At 40.0% G+C, this 20,768-nt stretch overlaps 1 protein-coding gene across 3 annotated transcripts in view; it reads right to left on the bottom strand.

Annotated features, from left to right (window-relative positions):
- The window catches only part of FYB1 (FYN binding protein 1), a 165,040-nt gene that overhangs the window by 105,230 nt on the left and 39,042 nt on the right, over window positions 1–20,768 (bottom strand). The window contains exons 1-2 of one of the 3 annotated variants that reach the window (XM_054489359.2): window positions 8,672–8,790; window positions 4,042–4,117 (exon numbers count right to left, since the gene is read on the bottom strand). The exons of 1 other annotated variant lie outside the window; for it this stretch is intronic. In XM_054489359.2, coding sequence (XP_054345334.2) covers window positions 4,042–4,117; window positions 8,672–8,763 — 168 coding nt within the window. In that variant the 5' untranslated portion in view covers window positions 8,764–8,790. Of the gene's footprint in view, window positions 1–4,041; window positions 4,118–8,671; window positions 8,797–20,768 lie in introns of those variants that run through there. One more of the 3 variants, XM_063664758.1, reaches the window with a different exon arrangement.

The following is a 20,768-nucleotide window of genomic DNA, read 5'->3' on the forward strand; positions in this document are numbered from 1 at the left end:
GCCAGGCATGATAGTGCATTCCTGTGGTCCTAGCTACTCAGGAGGCTGAGGTGGGAAGACCGCTTGAGCCCAGGGGTTTGAGTTCAGCCTGAGCAACGTGGCGAGACCCTGTCTCTAGTATAAATATATACATATAAATATATATGACTTTCTATCTGTTTCTGAAGTTTGTTTTGGTATATGTTTTTGAGTTCTTGATGTGGATAGAACGGCGCTAGGATGTAGAGAATATAGAGTGAGACGTAGATAGTATAGAACAACAAATGGTCCTAAAACCACTTCTTTTTCTTCTATTTTAAAATTTTTTATAGCAAATTTAACTTACATTTGTTTAGGATAATTCACTCAGCCTGCATGAGCTGAAAATACCAAATTAGAAAATAGTTTTTCAGGAATTAACATTTTGACTAACGAACTTGTAGATAATTGAAAAATGTTTTCATAGATATCTCATTAGTGGCTTATTTGGTTCTTAGGCTAATAGTTGATGTACACTTCATAATACAATATAAGTTCTTTCATTTTTCTGTTCCTCCAACCTCAAAGAGAGACCTAAATTTCAACTACTATTTCTTTTTTTTTTTTTTGAGACGGAGTCTCTCTCTGTCGCCCAGGCTGCAGTGCAGTGGCGTGCGATCTCGGCTCACTGCAAGCTCCGCCTCCCAGGTTCACCCCATTCTCCTGCCTCAGCCTCACCGAGTAGCTGGGACTACAGGCGCCCGCCACCACACCCGGCTAATTTTTTGTATTTTTAGTAGAGACGGGGTTTCACCGTGGTCTAGATCTCCTGACCTCGTGATCCACCCGCCTCGGCCTCCCAAAGTGCTGAGATTATAAGCGTGAGCCACCGCGCCTGGCCTATTTCTTATGGTTGTTCTATTTTGTTTTTCAAAACAAAACTTTATTTTGCTAAGGATATTTGAAGTCTGAAATAAAAATCCTTGATGTCTGGGAAAGATACTGTTTGTCAAGGGAAAAATAGAAATGTTATGCTTCCTTTTTTTCCTCAGCCTTCGTGTCACTCCCAACAAACACGAAAACATAGACACACACAGACACACGCTCCTGGGTGGTAAATTTCTTTTCTACACTCAATATGATTTTAGAAACTGAAAGCTTATTGTCTACATGGAGTGAAGTGGGGGTGGAGGAATGAGGCTATCTGTGGGGTTTTCTAGAGACTTCCTTCCCAGCATGTGAAAAGATCTGTGCGAAAACTGCTAAGAAGAGGAAGAACTCAACGAGCTAACCAAGACAGGTGGCAGCAGCTGGGCACAATGGGTGGCTCAGGCCTGTAATCCCAGCACTTGGGGAGGCTGAGGCAGGAGGATTGCTTGAGGCCAGGAGTTTGAGGCTAGCCTGGGCAACAAAGCAAGACCTCATTTCTACAAAAGAATATGCAATATTAGCCAGGCACAGTGGTGAGTGCCTGTAGTCCTAGCTACTCTGGAGGCTGGGGTGGGAGGATTGCTTGAGCCCAGGAGGTCAAGGCTGCAGTGAGCCATGAATGCACCACTGTACTCTAGCCTGGGTGACAGAGCATGACCTTGTCTGAAAAAAAAAAAAAGGCATGTGGCAGCTTCTAGTCAATGAGAGATCCAGAGTTCGATTTGAGGAAAGTGAAAGCTATACATTAGAAATGGAAAGCTATGGAAGATTCCACAAAGAGAAATAGATAATATTTTGAAACCTTACTCTACGGAATATGACAATGTGGGATATCCTTCCTGCCCCCAACCCTCCCCCTTGTTCCCATTCCATTTCTTCTCCTTTAGAGCTTTGAGGAAAATGCATTTGGTATTTAGTAATCAGGATTAAATAATATAACACCTCACACCTCTTAGCTCACTTTTTCTGATAACTGCACAGTAACAAGACTCTGCCATAAGATGAGCATCTTTTTTCACCTTTGTTATCATGGTGATCTTCACTTTGGGTTGCACTTTTTCTCATTAAAATTGTGATGTTTTCAATTTCAAGTTTTCCTGGTGTTCACCCTGCTCTTAGCACCCAGCCACTCTCTTTTCCCAGGCACACTTCTCTTTCCAAAGCACTTCATGGCTTCAGCTGCTCTGGGCTCTCACTTGTCCATTCATTCATGGATTCATTCATTTTCTTCTGAGTGTTCTAGAGACTCCTTGCTTATGTGCTAAATCTAGTGTGTGGCACTTTGCCATGATCTAGATTAACATCTGTGCTTTACTAAAAGCGCTTTTCTTGGTGAACAAATCACCTTTACACGCCTCCTGCCCAAAAAAAAAAAAAAAAAACCAACTCTACATATACTCATATAATTACCAAAAAATTCTAGAGTTTAGTAGTTTATATGCATTCCTAATTTCATTACTAAACTAATAATCACATTTTAAAAGAAAATTTCACATGTAATATCTCATTTGATCCTCCCAAAGCCCAATTAGTTTTTAGTGTTATTAATATATAACCATAAACTGAGTCATCTAAGCTTTAGCAAGTGGTAGGATGAGAACCAAACCCAGGTTCTGATTCTAAATTCTGTGCTCACCCTATATGCCATAGGAACCAGGACTTTCATTGTCTTTCTCGTATAGTTACTAGTTTAAGTTCTCAGCTCACACACAAAACTTTTTGGCAGTTTCTTATTCTAATCCAAAATGTTTTCCACCAAACTCTAGCAATTGACCTCCTGTCCAAGAATCCCTTGTCATTGCAAGGGATGTGATAACATTTGTCCTACTTATGGTTGTGATCCTGGCAGATCTGAGATGAGCAAGGAAACAAAGCAAGGCATGGGGTTTATAGGGCTCAAGGCCAAAACATCCTGATTGACTTTGCAACATCGTGGGCAATCTGAAAGGGGAAACAACTAAGAGAAGACAAACAATTCCGTTTGTTTTAAAAAACATTTAGTCTCTCTGTGTGTGTTGGTGTGGGGGTGAGGTGTTTAGGTAGATGACTATATTAGGGCTTTTTTAGCCCAACCCTGGCTCCAAACAGTTGCCCCTTAGAGTTGGTTACATGAACCATCTAACTGGTAGTTTAGGGGCCCAGGACACCATTCTGGTTCATTCATTGTCTGCCTGAGATAGTGCTTATTGTTCATTTGGCTGCAGCCTCAAACTTATTACCAGGGTTGGCTGAAGAGGGGTATAAACAGATACTACAGGAGAAAGAAGTTATAATTTGGGAAGTCCCATGGCAAAAATCAGATTGATAACAACACATTTATATATAATAACTTCATCTGAATGAAAAAGTGAAAAAAGTGTTAACATCTTTGGTTAGTTCAAAGAACAACCAAAAATGAAACACACCAAAACCCTTTCCTGTGTTATGCTTTTCTACATACTAAATGGTTTTCAAAAGAAAGTACCACAGAGAGAGTCATCTATTATTTCTAGATAGAATTTTCTTTTAGTTAAAAATTTAAACCAAAATGAGATACTACTTCACATCTATTTGAACGGCTGTAATTAAAAAAAAAGCAGAAAATAACAAGTGTTGGGCAGGATTTGGGGAAATTGAATGCTTGTGCACTGCTTGTGGGAACATAAAATGGTACAGCTGCTATAGAAAACAGTATGGTGGTTCTTCAAAAAATTAAGTATAGAATGACCAAATGATCCAACAATTCCACTTATAGTGTATACCCAAAAGAACTGAAAGCAGGGACTTGAGCAGATATGGGTAGATTCCATGTTTATGGTAGCATAATTTATAATACCAAAAGGTGGAAGCAAACGAAGTGTCTGTTGACAGATAGAGGGATAAACAAAATGAGGTTTATAATACAATGGAATGGTATTCAGTCTTAAAAAGGAAGGAAATTCCGACATAAGCCAGTCACGAAACAACAAATATTGGCTGGGTGCCGTGGCTCATGCCTGTAATCCCAGCATTTTGGGAGGCCAAGGCAGGCAGATCACTTGAGGTCAGGAGTTTGGGACCAGCCTGGCCAACATGGTGAAACCCTATCTCTACTAAAGATACAAAAATTAGCCAGGCATGGTGGTGCAAGCCTGTAATCCCAGGTTACTTGGGAGGCTGAGGCAGGATAATCACCTGAATCCGGGAGGCAGAGGTTTCAGGGAGCCAAGATCGTGCCACTGCACTGCAGTCTGGGCAACACAGCGAGACTCTGTGTCAAAAAAAAAAAAAAAAATTATTGTGTGATTTCACTTATATGATGTACCTAGAGTAGTCAAATTCATAAAGGCAGAAAGTAGAATGGTGGTTGCCAGGGGCTGGAGGGAGGAGGGAACAGGCGACTAATGTTTAATGGATATAGAGTTACAGTGGGAAAGATGAAAAAGTTCTTGAAATCGATAGTGGCAATGTTTGCACAACAATGTGAATGTATGTAATGCCACATTTTACCCTTAAAAATGGTTAAAATGGCACATTTTATATTATATGTATTTTACCATAATTAAAAATTCAGTAAGAATGTTAAAAAAAGTGTTTGAAGAATTATAAATTTAAATTAAATGTAACAGTGGATCAATGTCAAACATCTAATATGAATAAAATAATAAAAAATCCATTTGAGAAATATAAGCACAACTCTCACTTTTTTTTTTGACTGATAGGGTAAATAAAAATATTTCAAGTGGTTTTCATTGCGATGACGATGGGGAAATGATGAGAAGCAGTAGCGCATTGTGTGGTAGGATCACCCTGGGGGAAGTTTTTTTAAAGCAGCACTTGCTGTGTGGCCCAACCCACCCTGCTGTGCTCCTCTCAGGGATCTTTAGGGAGACTCACCAGCCCAGCAACCCAGGGGTGCAAGGGGAAGGGTGGGGCATCCTGTGGTGTATTCAGAAGCAAACATTGTTAAAAACCAGTGGGATCTTGGATCTGTCTTACTCTTATCCTCACATCTTCCTTGATCAATTACTACCAAAAGAGTGGCAGAAATTCAGTGGCAAGGACGGGGGCCCCTTTTGGAGGGGGTACCTTGATTTAGCACGAGTGAAAGGGATTGGAGTGCAGATGTTGGTTGCTTGTCTATAAATTATGCCCATGTATATGCCAAAAAGATACACCCATGTATCAGAACCTGTGAATGTGACCTTATTTGGAAAAAAGGTCTTTGCAGGTATAATTAAGGATCATGCAACGGAATCATTCTGGGTTATGTAGGTAGCACTACATCCAATGACAAGTATCCTTAGAAGAAACAGAAGAAAAGACAGCAGAAGAGGAGAGGGCCATTTTACAAGAGAGGTAGAGGTTTTAGTGATGCAGCCGCAAGCCACGGAATCCCTGCAATCACCAGAAGCTGGAAGAGGCCAGAAACGAGTCCTCCCCTAGAGCCTCCAGAGGGAGCATAGTTCTGCCGACACCTTGAGTTTGGACTTCTGGCCTCCAAAACTGAGGGAGAATAGATTTCTGTTGTTGTAAGCTGCCTAGTTTGTGGTACTTTGTTACAGAAACCACAGGAAAATAATACATGCCCTTACAAAACTCCCAAATTAACCTTTTTTCATGTGTGTGTATAATACGATTTTTAATATTGTGTATATTTTTATTAGCATTTATTAGAAATCTCTAATATAAAAATAGTGGTATGCATGTTGTTAAAATTCTACCCGCAGCTCCCTCCTTTGTTCACTCTTTTGTTTATTTGTTTTTAAATTTTATTTTAAGTTCTTTCTGGGATACATGTGCGGGATGTGCAGGTTTGTTACCCAGGTAAATGCATGCCATGGTGGCTTGCTGCACCCCTCAACCCATCACCTAGGTAGCAGGCCCCACATGCATTAGCTATTTATCGTGATGCTCTCCCTCCCCCTACCCCACAACAGGCCCCAGTGTGTGTCATTCCCCTCCCTATGTTTGTGCTGGATTTCTACAAATATCCAACAGTCTATGTGGATGAAGTTTAGGAAGAAGGGAAGAAAGACTGTTTCTTGATCATTTTTTGCTGCATCACCATTTGTTGCCATATTAGAGGTGACATCCCAGCTGGGATTATCCCTGGCTTGGAAAGATTGAGTTGGGGATTAGTCACAGGCAGCAGGTGAGTCTGATGGCATTTCACCTGCACTTAGAAGCAAAGTCATCCACTACTCTGACCAACTCACAAGGCACAGGCTGCAGCAACATGATTAACAAGGTTATGTATTGAATTTATATAGCTAAATGATTTTCCTGGTTTCTTATCTGTTTAGAGAGGCTGATTAGTAGAGGTAGAAAAACAAGACAACCACTGAGCTTTCCAAATTTACCAGAGAAACCCCAGACCAGCTTCTGATGGGGGAATATTCCTTGACTTCCAGAGCTTCCCACTGGATTTTCATTCCTGTCCAAAGACATTCTTGGTTTATTCCTAGTGACCAATAGAGAGCATTCGAACAATCACTTCTTATCAGTCAGCAACTATATAATAAACACCTGGGACATGCTTGGCCCTGGGCTTTGGTAAAAAGAAAGGAGACAAATGGGCCTTAAAGGTAGAACAATTTCAATTAGAAGCCTGTACAAGGTTTAGAAGCACAACGTTTGAGAAACAAAAAAAATCCTTAAACATTAGCGAACCAAAGTCCTTCATTTTACAAAAAAGAAACTGCGTAAGGGATCTGTCCAAGTTCACACAGTTGGGCTAAAATCTGGGTCTCTCCCTTGCTCATCCTCTGAGCTTTCCACTGCGCTATGCTGTCTGACCTGTGGGGTGCCAGCTTCTACAGCAGCTTGCTCTTAAAAAACAGTCACAACAAGAACAGAGGGCAACCCGGATTGCCTTCTGGGCCAGGTGCTGTGCTAGGAGCTTTTCAGGGATCACCTTATAACAGGTCTATGGAGACGTTACTGTTATCCCCATTTGACAGATAAAGAAACTGAGTCATGGAACCATTTAGGAACTCACCCAAGGCCCACAGCTGGTGGGTGGCAGAGACCACCTTCAAGCTCAGGATCTTGATTCTGGAGTCACAGTCTTAACCGCAACCTCTGGAACCACAGCCCAAACCCGCCAGCGAGCCACGGTTCACTCGCTTCACTTTCTTGTTTTTAGAAATGTTCCTTTAGGGCAGCCTCTAGTAACACCTCAGACAAATGAAATATCATTTCTACATCCCTGACCTCTCTCTCTTGTTAACATATTGTGTAAATGGTGGAAAATGTGGTTTTTAAAGCACGTTGAGGCTGGTAAAAGCTTCAAAGCCACCGCCTGCACTTACTCTTTGGACCACTAGATGTCAGTGTGATTGCTCTATGAAGCAGCCGTAACTTGGAAGGTGCAGCAGCACTGCACCAGAAATCAGCTGCAGCGAGCTTCCAAGCCTCTGGACTCCAGCAGAAGCTGGGGGGAATTTGAAGCCCAATGGTAGTAAAAAAATGATGGACATGACAGTCAGGAAGTGTGGATTTCAACCTTTACAATAATTTCTCAAGGGAAATGGAAACCTTTTTAGCCTTTCCTTTTTGAAACAGATGATCAACTTTTCCATGGGGTGCCTTAAGTGCACCATAACGCCTTTGATATTCAGGATCATCTTTAATGGCACGTCATAAAACATGTGGTTTTATTGGAAAGAGCACCCTTATCCTCCTCCCCCTCACCTATCACTAACGATTAATTTCTTAAGGCATTGGACTATTTGAAGTGTGTGTGTCTCACATTGCGTGGGGACGTTTTGCTCTACCTAAAACCTCCGGTGGCATTCCCATAGCATGGGCAGAAAAGCACAGCCACAACTTCACCCTTCTGGTGATAAGCCCATCTGTTCTCCACACAGAATTATTTGTATTTAATGCAAAAATATTTAAAATGGTGAATATTAATAATCTATTATTTTACATTAGTATTCAAAAAGTGTATATAGTTTTATCCCCTCAACAACTCCATGAGATAAGTTCTATTATTATTCCCATGTTTAGATGAGAAAACTGAGACACAGAGAGGTTAAGTGGCTCTCCCAAAGTCACACAGCTAATAGAGGGCAGAGTCAGAGGCCCATTTCTATTAATTACTGCACTGCAAATCAAGTTAAATGGGGGGAAAAGACCTTGTGAATTTTTCAGAAGAATCAGCAATGTATACAAGAGAGCCAAAGGCTCCGATGAAAATTTGGGGTTGTTGGTTGCTTTGAAAGGCCTCCTTGGCTGATTGGCAGCTGTTTGTCATCATTTATCCAGTTTGCCAGGATTCCTTCTGAGAAGGCATAATTCATGGCAGTATAGTCCCTTTCTTTAGTCTATGTAGAAATCTCATGTGAATCCTCACCTCCTGCCAGGTTTGAAGGAAATTGAAAGTTACTCTTTCTCATCAAAAGGATGGACACATGTTTGTTAGGAACCAGGATGAAATAAATCATCTGTGTCCAGCTCTGTCGGCAATAAAACCTTGTTTCTGGTTTCACTGCAGGACATTATTTAATGCTAGTGGCACCAGAGATTTCAACAAGAACACATGAGAGGCCTTATCCAGTTACGAAAGAGCAAGTGACAGACACATTCCCGGCCACATTTTTATCTGCTTATCATCCTTTTGGCTACCATGAGGCTGAGTTTTAGTGTCTCCTGTTCATCTTTTTTGCTGTTTTCCAACAGAACATGCGTTTCCTAATGCGTTTCCTTCAGTTATTCAGCTAGCACAGTCTGTGCTGCCAGAATTTGGAAATGGTGCTTTTTTCCTGCTATAAAAAATTACACATTTATTTGAAAGAAGAAACCTAGGCATAGCTGTTACCTGACTCCTGCAGAAGAAGGCGGAAGGATGGCCTCCTTTAGTGGATCTTCCTGGGCCAGGGTCTGGGCCCCACTCACTTCTGGCTGTTGCATCTGCTCTGCATGTGGAACTCAAGAACTGCAGAGCTTTCTGATGCCTGGCAGGGTTTTGTCCAGGGCGGTGGTTGAGTGAGCCACACCTCCCCTCCCTGACCAGGCAAACTTAGACAAGAAAAGTTCTATTATGCCCTCAGGATATTGAGTAAGAAGGAGGAGAAAGGGGAACTTAAAAGTGTCTGTTCAGCCTGGATACTTCTGCTAACATTCCCACCAAGCATGTGATATTTAAAAGGGTAAAACCAAAACAAGATTCTCCTGCCTGCCACCATGTTTATTCAAGAGGAAGAAGCTGTAAGTTCTTTGGACCCATAATCTTCCCACACACCCAGGAGTGTCACCTGCAATGGGGGCCAAAGGGGGATGCTTACAATTAGAAAGGTCCACTGGAGCATGTGGAATATTTGGAACCTAATTGCACCTGAGGTCAGGAGGTAAAGTGGGGTGCTTGACCATATCAACTGAAGTGTGGTCACTCATGTGCTGGAAAGCCCACTAGACTCACTCTGTCTGCTCTCTGTTAGACCATTCTTCAGGCTGGAAGAAATGGAGTATTTAGATGATAATCCATGTGAAAAGACTACCAATGGGGCTGAGTGTAGTGGGTCATGCCTGTAATCCCAGTACTTTGGAAGGCTGAGGCAGGAGGATTGCTTGAGACCAGGAGTTCAAGACCAGTCTTGACAACATGGTGAGACCCTGTCTCTAAAAAAATAAAAAAAAAATTAGTCAAGTGTGATGGTGCATGCCTGTAGCCCCAGACATTTGGGAAGCTGAGGTGGGAGGATTTCTTGAGCACAGGAGTTCAAGGCTTCAGTGAGCTATGATTGCACCACCATTGCACTCCAGCCTGGGTAACAGAGCAAGATCCTGTCTGAAGGAAAAAAAAAAAAAGAAGAAAGAAAGACAGAAAAAAAAAGAGAAGGAAAGAAAGAAAGAAAAGAAAAAAAGAAGAGAAAAGACAAGAAAAGAAAAGAAACCCCCCAAAACAGAGGCTACCATTGGGACTAAATGAGATTTTAACAAATTGTGATTGTGAAATTAACCTCCCCCACCTTCCTTCTACTCATTTATTCATAAACATCAAACACTTACTGTGTGGGTCAAGCACTGTCCAAGACTAGAAAGATGGAGAAGACAAGGATTTTCCACTTCGTGGCTTATAATCTTACAGACGTTATGCCAGAGATGGTCACTTTCCTCCCCGTATGATTTTCCCTTCTTATAGAGTAGTAGGGTCAGCAAACTACGGCCCACATGCCAAATCTGGCCTGTGGAATGTTTTGTACAGACCTCAGGCTAAGAATTTACATTTTTTAAGAATTGTAAGAAAAGGGAGAAGCAGCAAAAGAAGATAGTGATGATAACAATGATGATGAAAACAATGATGATGACATGGCTGAGATCGTATATGGCCTGAAATATTTACTATCTAGTCCTTTGCAGAAAAAGTTTGCCAAAAGTTTAGGATGCTTATTCTATCCTAAGAGATCTCTGGCTTTTTACCTGGCCCACAGCTACACAGGATAAGGCATTTGCTAGTCCCTCTTGACATTAGATTTGGCCATATGGTTAAGTTTTAGTCAATGGGATCTATGCAGAAGGGATCAATGTAGCTTCTTGGTGTGTCCTAAAAGAGGGCCCCATCATGCTTTCCCCTCCCAGCTGGCTGAGATGCAGTGGGGGCCTGAGCTCTTCTGATCCAGTGATGACTAAGGTAATACTCCAGGCATGACAGAGCCAGGAGATAGAAGGACCTGGCCCCCAACACAGGAGACAACCCCATCTTTGCTGGATTTTGCTAGATGGTTACAAAGAAGAGGACAGGAGGACAGACATTTAACTTTCAAAAATCAGTGTTATGTTGTGTCTCTTTTGCTGCAACCAAACATGTATTATAACCACTATAGAGACAGACACTGCATAACTAACCATGACACACTGTGATGAGTATTAAGCTCAAAGTATGAATAAAGGCCTCTGGAAATACCCAGGAATATGTAATTCCTTCTGCATGGGGGCAGAAGAGTTGAGGAAGACTTTACCTAACATGGGACAGTTGATCTTGGGCCATGAAGGAAGCCTAATTGGAATTTGGGATTACTTGTTTTTCTTCTCCTCTCTGCCAACCTCTCTCAGATGGCCAAAACAAAATAAAACAAAACAATCCACTGGGTGAGGTGGCTCACGCCTATAATCCCAGCACTTTGGGAGGCCTAGGAGGGTAGGTCACCTGAGGTCAGGAGTTCGAGACCAGCCTGGCCAGCATGGTGAAGCCCTGTTTCTACTAAAAAATCCAAAAATTAGCTGGGCGTGGTGGTGGTGCATACCTGTAATTCCAGCTACTTAGGAGGCTGAGGCGGGAGAATTGCTGGAACCCAGGAGGCGGAGGTTGCAGTGAGCTGAGATTGCACCATTGCACTCCAGCCTGGGCCAACAAGAGCAAGACTCTGTCTCAAAAATAAAATGAAATAAAATAAAATAATCCACCAAAAGCGAGTAACACACCCTGTCTTCATGGAATGTACTGCCCCCTCTCCTGTTTCACCTGGCTGACTCCTGCTCATGCTCCAAAGCCCAGTGTAGATATCATCTCCTTTTGAACTTTGTCCCACAAGACTGGGTAAGGCCTTCTGAGCTCTGGCGTCTTGTACTCTCTTTTAGTTGCTAGAGATATGTCTGTCTTTCTCACTAGATCATGAGTTCCTTAAGGGTTGGTGGTAACTGTGGCTTATTTGTCCTGGATTTCTAGCTTCTAGTACATTGCCAGGCACACAGAAGGCACTTTATAAACACTGAATAAATTAATTTATTAGAGGCCAAGGGCAGCTTCCTGGTTTGTGAGACCGTTGCTTTTTTTTAACGCATTTGTCCTAGGAAAGGGAAGGTGAGCCCAGCAATTTATATCTCTCAGCCTCTGTGTCCTAAAAGTATACACATTTTTAAAAGTTTGCTTTCCAAAAAGGCAGAAAAGAAATGTACACATTTAGAAAGTTTTAGTTAAAAAACTGAAAATTTCATTTGATATGAATGGTCTCTATGCTTAGTAGTGTCTGAAAGGTTTGAAGATTTAATAAAAATAACTAAAATGCTATGAGGTGAGTTTAGTAACATGATGGTATGTTTCCGAAATAAGCGGAAGTATAGATACTTGCTCAAATTTATCTTATTTTGAGCTTTTCTTATTATTACATAATAATAAACACTCATTTTTCTGTTTTAATAAAATCTTTACTCACAAAGGAAAATTTGTGCAGTAATATTATTTGATTACAACAAGATGATGATGCTGATAATTACATTTGATTCTCCCCTTGTCGCTCTGTGTTATGTGTCTTATAATCAATAAAAGAGGGAGAGGAACAACACACACTGGGGCCTGTTGGGGGAGGGCAATGGAGGGGAGAGCATCAGGAAAAATAGCTAATGCATGCCGGGCTTAATACCCAGGTGATGGGTTGATAAGTGTAGCAAACCACCATGACACACGTTAACCTATGTAACACACCTGCACATCCTGCACATGTACCCTGGAACTTAAAATAAAATAAAATAAAATTTAAAAATAAAAAATAAAAAAATAAAAGCAAAAGCATTGTTTTTCATGCAAACCTATTTTACTACATGCTTTGGCTACAGGCAACCAATTTTCTGAACTGGCGAATTAATGTAAGACTTTTAAGAACACCGTATAGTACTAGTATTTTCCCCTATCATTTAGAGGAAAATATAAAAATATAAGGAGCATATTTTGCTTTACATATAGCCCTCCTTGAGATGGTGTTGACAGAAGGTGAAGTTGGAAAGAATTACTTGCATTATGTTTCTAAAGGAAACCAATAATGTAATATTAAGTTATTATTTGAATATGAAGTTTTCATTATTTTTGTGGCTATTCACTAAAGGCCTTCATAAATTACAGGGAAACCTGAGCAATTAAATGTAAAAAAATCATTCAAAGGCTTCTTAAATAAAGTTTTTGGTCTTACATCTGCTACAGAATCATAGCTAACACCTCAGTGCTTCTGGATGTTTATTAAATGTTTAGGGCTTCCATTCCCCCATGCAAGAGTAATTCTAAGCAAATGATGAATGTCTCAATGAGTAGCTCATTCTTTGTGGACATAAAAACTAGGTTTCCACTTCCCAACTGGTGCAGCTCTGTTGTGCAATACAAGGAGATAAAACCCTAGGTAAGAGAATTAGAGTGGGGGTGGGTGTAGTAGAGATGGAGAAGGTCAGCTTATTCTCAACTCACTACTCCCAGTATCAAATATCCATTTCAGATATAAGAATTTCTGTCTTTATACCCCAGCCCAATTTTTCTACTGTCCCTATCTCATCCTACACTCCCCTCTTCTCCAGGCAGGGAAACCCTATCCTATGCTGTCTGCTCAGTATAATGATGACTTTGAGGTGTCAGCCTGTTCATGCCTATTACTTGTCAATATGCTTGTTTCTCTGTCCTCTAAATTAAATACTGTACTTACTGTTGTACTTACTAGCAATTATAGTTTTCCACAATTAAAAAAATGATAAAGTTAATATTCTCAAAGGAGTAAATAACACGAAACCGATGGCCATTCCAGCCATCTTTCAAGGAAAGGTGATCTGGTTCTGGTGGCCAAGCCAGCTCTGCTGTGCCAGATAAAAGCCTCCAGTGACTTACTCAGAAAACAAATCATGAATGTGTTTGAAAGTGAAATGATTTGGCCTCCAGTCAGCCTTTAGCACAGTCCTGACGGTTTCCCTTACTAGAGGGATTGGGCGTCCTGTGAAGACAGATGGGGGAGGGCTGCCACTTTCTGCTTGCTCACCCAGGGAGTGGCCTCCCAGGCTTTGCCACTGCTCCAGACAGCAGCAGATGAAGTTCTGAGGAGTCCACCCCTTTCTGGAAGCTTGTTGTTGCCCTGCCAACATATGTTGAGTTGTCAAGAGCTCTGTCTTTAAGCCAATCACATCCTGATCACAGTTCATTAAAGGTGTGTATTCCTCTAGTGAGCTCATTGTCTGTTGTCAGAAATCACTCAGTGCCCAAACACATTAGGATGAGAATGGACTGTGTAGGACAGAAGAAAAGAAATGGATTCTGCTTATTTTCTTTGACTTTAACAGCTACTTCCCCTTACTCAACTCAACATTCATGCACACATATCAGAGAAGCATTACAATCTGCAAGCTGCAGGACTGGCTCCTATTTAATGTGTAAAAAGTGGCTTTTCTCTACTTTCCTCTCCCTAAATCCTTCTAACTTCAACCTCTTTCCTCTAACCTTCTCATTCTTCCTGCTTTCTTCCAAGTAGGAAACTACTTGGTTAGCATCAGAGATTTTTGCACTTCCAAGCTTCTAGAATTCTAGAAATGCATTTACATTATGGAAAGTTATAAGGGACTTGAATACCTTCCAGAGGTTTTTGCTACATGGGGTTTTATTAGTGGGCAAAACCTTATAAGAGATGTCAGCAATCTTTAAGAAGCAGAGATATGAGAACTGTGTCTGCTTCCCCACTTCGCATCCTTGAGTCTCTTCCTGATTTTCTGCCATGCAGAAGAGTGGTCACTGAAGATTTTTGGTTTTGTATAGCTAGCAGTAAAATATATTTGAGTATGCACTGCAAAAATGTGAATATTTATTAATGAACCCATATATACATATATGTATATATGTGTGTGTGGTGTGTATGTGTCTGTTAAAACATTTTAATTGACAGAGCATTAGGCTGGGAAGGCTCCAGAGTTTTAGGTTTTTATGTTAGCAAACCAAAGCCCAATGTAAGCAATAAAATAAACTTTACCAATTAGAATGGCCAACTAACTTCTAAGTAAAGACTTTCCCAATCAGATACTGCCAACTAACCTCTAACTAGTCTTTTTGCTCTAACCAGTCAAATATATTTTCTTTGTCTTTTTTTCTTAGTGCACTTATGAAAACTCACTGCCCATGCTGCGAGGGTGGAGCTTTCTGAACCTTTTGTGGTTCTGACGCTGCCTGATTCATGAATTGTTTTTTATTCAAATAAACTGTTAAATTTATCTTGTACAAAATTTTTCTTTGAACAACATACACATATATTATGAATATACTTTAACCATTATAAAATGCAAACAAAAATAGAAAAATAATGGAGGAGATTTTTAAAATATAAGATTTCTAACAATTTCTCTTCATGTCCAATTAACTGTCTTGAACCCTCCTCCTGAGATACTCACTTTATTTTGGAGGCAACTGATAAAAAGAGTTGAGAGAGAAAATCGTTGCACTAGAAGTAGGCAAAGCATACAGGGATCTTTCAACAAAACCATAATGTTCACCACTGGTTGGTTCCACTTTTTTAATAGTGTTAACAAGTTCCTTTGCTCAGCATGCAAGTGTGCACCAAGCCCACAGTCTGATCCAAGGCTTATTTCATCACAGCATTTTGCCCCAACTGCAGGCCTCTCATGGGTCCCTGGTGCACACTTCTGAGGGTCTCACTGTTGCTCTCCTGGCTAGGTAACCACATAAGAGACATTTTCCCCTGAATGTCCAACAGGCACCATCTACACAAGAGTGAAATGTGAGCTGAGGACTGGCTTTAGACTCCTTTCTCTGACTCACATGTTCATGTGTAACCAGCATGTCCTGTTGCTCCTGTCTCCCAAGTGTTGTTTGAATTCAGCCTTTTCCCTCCAGTCTCAGTGCACCACCTTCATCATTTCCTGCCTCCTTAATTGCAGTGGCTTCTGATAGAATTGTTCTGCCTCTAATCCTTTCTTTGCAGGGTTGTCAACATGATCTTCCTATGCTCAACTGGACGATATTTGCTTAAGCCTTTCACTAGCTTTCCAAACCTTAAAAAAAAAAAAAAAATCAACTCTTTAAGAGTACATACAAGCGTTTCCTTCATCAGACCTTACTACCTGTTCACTTGCATGTGGCATTGCTTTTGCTTCTCTCACTTCATGTCTTCTTCCACATTGTCTTACCCTTCGTTAACCCACCCTTTTTCAAATTCAGCTAGAATTTCACCTCCTCCATCAAAGTCTCCTCTGACCCTTTCAGAGTATGTATTGCATCATCTGATAGCTTTCTACATCTTCATTCTACTAGATCTTGTCATGGGTAGAGTTCACTTCTTAATTTTCATGTGTGTCTTTAGAATAGTAGTTCTCAAACTTTAGTGTTCATAAAAATAACCAGAGGACATTAAAGTGCAGATTCCAGATTTAGTAGGTTTAGGGTGGTGCCAGGCAAACTGCTATTGTAACTAGCTCCCTCCTCCAAGTGACTTTCATTTGTCATTCTTAGAGTTTAGTACAGCATCAGGTGCTCAGGTCCTCAATAAATGTCAATAAAAGAGGCATTCTCCATCTTTTATCTTTCCATGCCTAATAAGGAAATACACTAATATGGGCTGAGGCAAAAGCTATATTGACTACACTTTTGTCTGTGGGACTTTTGATATACTATATCTGGGTGCAGAGAATAAAACTCACAGCATAAATCTGGTCTTCAGACCTGTTTTTGTTGCATCTCTGTGTGTGCAACCACACATACATTCACATAAATTCACACACACGCACATACATTCATATAAATCAATTAAAAGTAGTTTGGAAAAGTATTAAATGATGGAGAAACTTGTCTAGATTAATATATACCAAAAAGATGTAAAAATCAAGTGTAATACATAACTCTTGGTTGGATTCTGGTTTGCACAAAAAAAGTTGATAAGATAACTTTGGTACAACTGGAGAAATTTCATTATGGGCAATTAAATGGTATGAAATTATTATTTTTCATAGGGGATGACAATAGTATTATGGTTAAACTAGAGAATGTTCGTATTCTTAGGAGGTGCATGCTAAGATCTGTGAGAATGAATTGTCATTTGCCCAATTTGTATTCAAATGGCTTAGGAAATAATTTATATACACATATAATATGGCAAAACATTAACAATTTGGTATAAATCTAGATGAAGGGGATATAGATGTGTGCTGTGTTATTGTTTAAGCTTTTCTGTAGATTTTAATTTTTAAAAATGAGAAAATATAAACACTAAAGTGATTTCATGTAATGATGGAGATTTCTAGCTTTCCACGAAAATCTGATTCTCTGATGCAACAATTTGCTGGAGCTCTGAAAAGCCTCCATAGTTTGCCGTAATGGCTTCCCTCATTGAAGTCACCTGCCTGAATCAAGTAGGTCTTTGGTTTGCAATCCACGATAGAAAAAATTTCAACTCCTTAATAGCACACATAAAGCTTTCCTTCATCAGGCCTTATTGAGTCATGAGCCTTTGAAATTTTCCTCCTAATTCCCTTTATAGAATTGTTTTTCTTGAATCCCGTAAGATTGACCCAAAATGTTTTTCACTAGGGAAGAACTTTTACCTTGAGAAGGCCAACCGGGAACTGGGAACAGAAGGCTTGGATAAGACATATACGCTGTTTCCATTCTTGACACACATATAAAGCCCAGTGCATCCCTCTAAGATCGGTGATCAGATTGGAATAAGAGATGAAAGACTCAGAGGCAAAGGCTAACTTTTAACAAGAGCAATCATATTATTTCCACCTTCTAGGATCTGGGGTCCTGGCCATACAAATCAGGATGAATAGAACTACATTTAGTTGGTAGATAGGTAAGTAACCTCAAAGGAAACACAGTGAAATCATGATAGAGACTGTCTTTGGGAAGCAATGGCAAGAAATAGGCCTGAGGAACAATTACGACTGAATTTCAACTTTATATATAATGTTTATTCTTTTCATATTAGAAAGACTTTAAGCAAAGATGACAAAATCTTTGCCAGTTCTTAGTGATGAATACATTGTGGTTTCTTATATATTCTGTTTTTTCTGTTTGTAAAATTTCTCAAAATGAACAAACCAAAACATATCTACCCCTCATGGGACAAAGATATCCACAAGTATTTTGTACCATGGACATGCCAACTTTGGAAAAGTTGTCACCAACAGTAATGTGCTGTCAGTTTCTTTCCAGAACTGAAGGAAGTGGAAGTAGAATCATAAGCCTCCAGTTTTCTTGAATACTATTGAATATTAGGAATCATTGATTTTAATTTCAAATCACCAGGGTCAACATTTTTTGATACTGTATTTCCCCGTAATTCCCCAGTGGTTAAAGAAAGAGGTTAGCAAAAGAAAATCAAGACAAAAAAGTAGAAGATACTTCTCATATATAAACTTCCCTTCCTTTTTATTTTCTTACTCTGAGAGCTAATAAAGCAAGATCTCTGACTTATGATGTAATCTTTCCTCTTTTTTGGTTCTGGGAGCTAATACATTTTAAAACACAATTAGAGTATTACAGTTGATGGCCCCTTTGGGGTTTTTACCTAAATACAGCTTTCTCTCGCGACAAAATTAGGATGGTTCTTTTGTCCACTATAATTTTTTTTGTAATGCATGAAAATAAAATGAGATAGTAAAAAGGCTTTTTCTTACAGTGGCAGAAGATCTCATCTCTCTGTGTGAAGAGTATGGCTGCGATCCTAGGACTGGGGTCTGTCATGATTCAATGTCCTGCCTTCTTGGCCAGAATGGGACTGGGGCTATCAAAAGGAGCCTGGGACAAGGACCCAGGGAACAGTGGATGAATCTTTTAGAAGACAGGGGCTGATACTCCCTTACTAAAGGATCCATGTAAAACACAGTAGGACTCTGAGCTTGTTGGGATGGGATTGATGTCCACCATTCCCCAGTAGAGAAATGCAGACAACAAGCTGCTTGCATGAAATGCGAAACTAATTTGTTCTATAGACTCATTCTCTGCAGTGTTAAGAGAGTGACTACAAAAGAAGAAAACCAGGGGAGAAATCAGCCATTGTCCAGACTCAAATAAAATGACAGTGGAAACTAGTAACTCACCTGAATTGTGTCCATTTCCAGAATTAGTTGAAACTCTAAACTCCTTTAAGTCTGACCAAGGCGGGTGAGTTGGGGGTACATCCTTTGATATTCACTTTTGACATTTATGTCTGCCTTAACTTAGGGATATGATTTGACTTACTGTATGAAGGTCAAATAATGATTAATAGCTACCTTTATTGTGGGATTAACATATTCCAGGCAAGGTGCAGAGAATTTATATAGATTGTCTAGTTTAATCCTCATAATATTGCTAAGGTGATGATTATGCCCATTTTATAGATAAGGGCACTCAGATTTAGAGAGGTAAAGTGAGTTGACTAAAAGGCAGAAGAGGTCCTGAAACTTAAGTCTGTATAATAGCCCAGATCCACTTTGTTAAATACACCCAGTGATTCTAAAAGCTGGCTTCACAAGGCTTCACAAGAGAATAACCTGAGGGTAATTTTACAAAATGCTGACAGCCAGGCCCGTGTGGTTCAATTAAATCACAGTACTTGGGTGAAGTGTCTGGGCATCTGTATTCTTCAGAGCTCTCAGATGATTCTGATGGGCAGATCAAGATCGAGAATCTCTGAACTACTTTATACTGCTTCCAACATAACTAAACTCTTCCTATAGTGAGGTAGGCAAAATAATGTCCCCATCTTCCAAAAGATGTCCACCTCCATATCCCAGGAACTGTGCATATGCTACCTTATATAGCAAAGGGGAATTTGCAGGAGAGCAATTAGCTTAAGAGTCTTAAAATGAGAAGATTACTCTAGATTATTTTGGGAAGACCCAAGTAACCATAAGGATCGTTATACATGGAAGCAGATGGCAGAAAGGCCAGTGTCAGAGTGATGCAGCTGAGAAAGACTTGATCAGCTATTGTTAGCTTTCAAGATGAAATAAGGCCATGAGCCGAGGAATGCAGGCAGCCTTTGGAAGCTGGAAGAGGCAAAGAAATGGAGCCTCTGCCAGAACCTCCAGAAGAAGCACAGCTCTGCCCACACCTCAGAGGCTCATTGCAGGCTTCTGACCTCCAGAACTATAAGACAATAAATTTGTGTTGCTTTAGGCCACAAAAGTCATGGTAATTTGTCACAGCATACATATATATATAATATATATGTATATATGTATAATATATGTATATATATGTCTATATGTGTGTGTGTGTGTGTATATATATATATTCTTCCACATCCCTGCAGCTTCTCTTCTGTCTTAAACATGCTTACAGTCACTTTTTTTTAAAGTCCTATCACCATGTAAAAATGTATTATTACTACAGTGAGTTGGCCTTACCTAGACACCCCTTCAAAGGCATTATCCACAAGGCTGATGTTGGCATTGCGGTCTAATAATTGAAACCCAACTGGACAGGGTGCAGCTGAGAATTGCTGACTCTGTGAGAACTTAGACTTCCCTGTCTCAATATATACACACACACACGCACACACATATACATACACATAAATGTATATATAATATTAGTAGAGTGAATGGAATGGCTGATTGTCCCAGGCCAACAGTAATAAAAATGGAGCATAATCTTGTGCAAATATCTTTCTATTTAAAAAGGAAAATATACTAAAGTGTTATATAATGATATTAATATTGATTAGAACAAAGAGGAAGAAATAAAAATAATGAGGAGGAAGAGCTATTAATCAAGACATATTTATTCCAGGAGGCAGTTTGATGGAATAGAAAAAAGTACTTAGCTCAGAGCAAATAAAAACAAAAACAAAAACAAAAACAAAAACAGCTATAGCCACCAGCTTCAGCTGCTGTTGCCCTGGGATTTCTGTGTTACCTTGGACAAGTCATGTCCCCATTTCCAGCCTCAAGTCCATGAATTCAATTAGGGAACACATTCAAAAGCACCTGGCACAGTGCTTGGCACATGGCAAGTACGAAATACATGGTTGGCCCGTCTTTTCTCTCTAAATGTACTGAGTACCTTTTGGGTTACAAAGCTTTCTGTTAGGTGCTATGGCGAAGTTGAATAAGAAAAAAATCTCTTCTCTCAAGAAACCCAAGGCTATTTGGAAAAACATATGATATATTTCTAGAAAATTCGTAATACAATGACTATTACAGGGTAGTATATTTCAAGAATGAAATAAACAGCCCAG

This window comes from Pongo pygmaeus, chromosome 4, assembly GCF_028885625.2.
Source record: "Pongo pygmaeus isolate AG05252 chromosome 4, NHGRI_mPonPyg2-v2.0_pri, whole genome shotgun sequence".
NCBI classification, from domain to species: domain Eukaryota; kingdom Metazoa; phylum Chordata; class Mammalia; order Primates; family Hominidae; genus Pongo; species Pongo pygmaeus.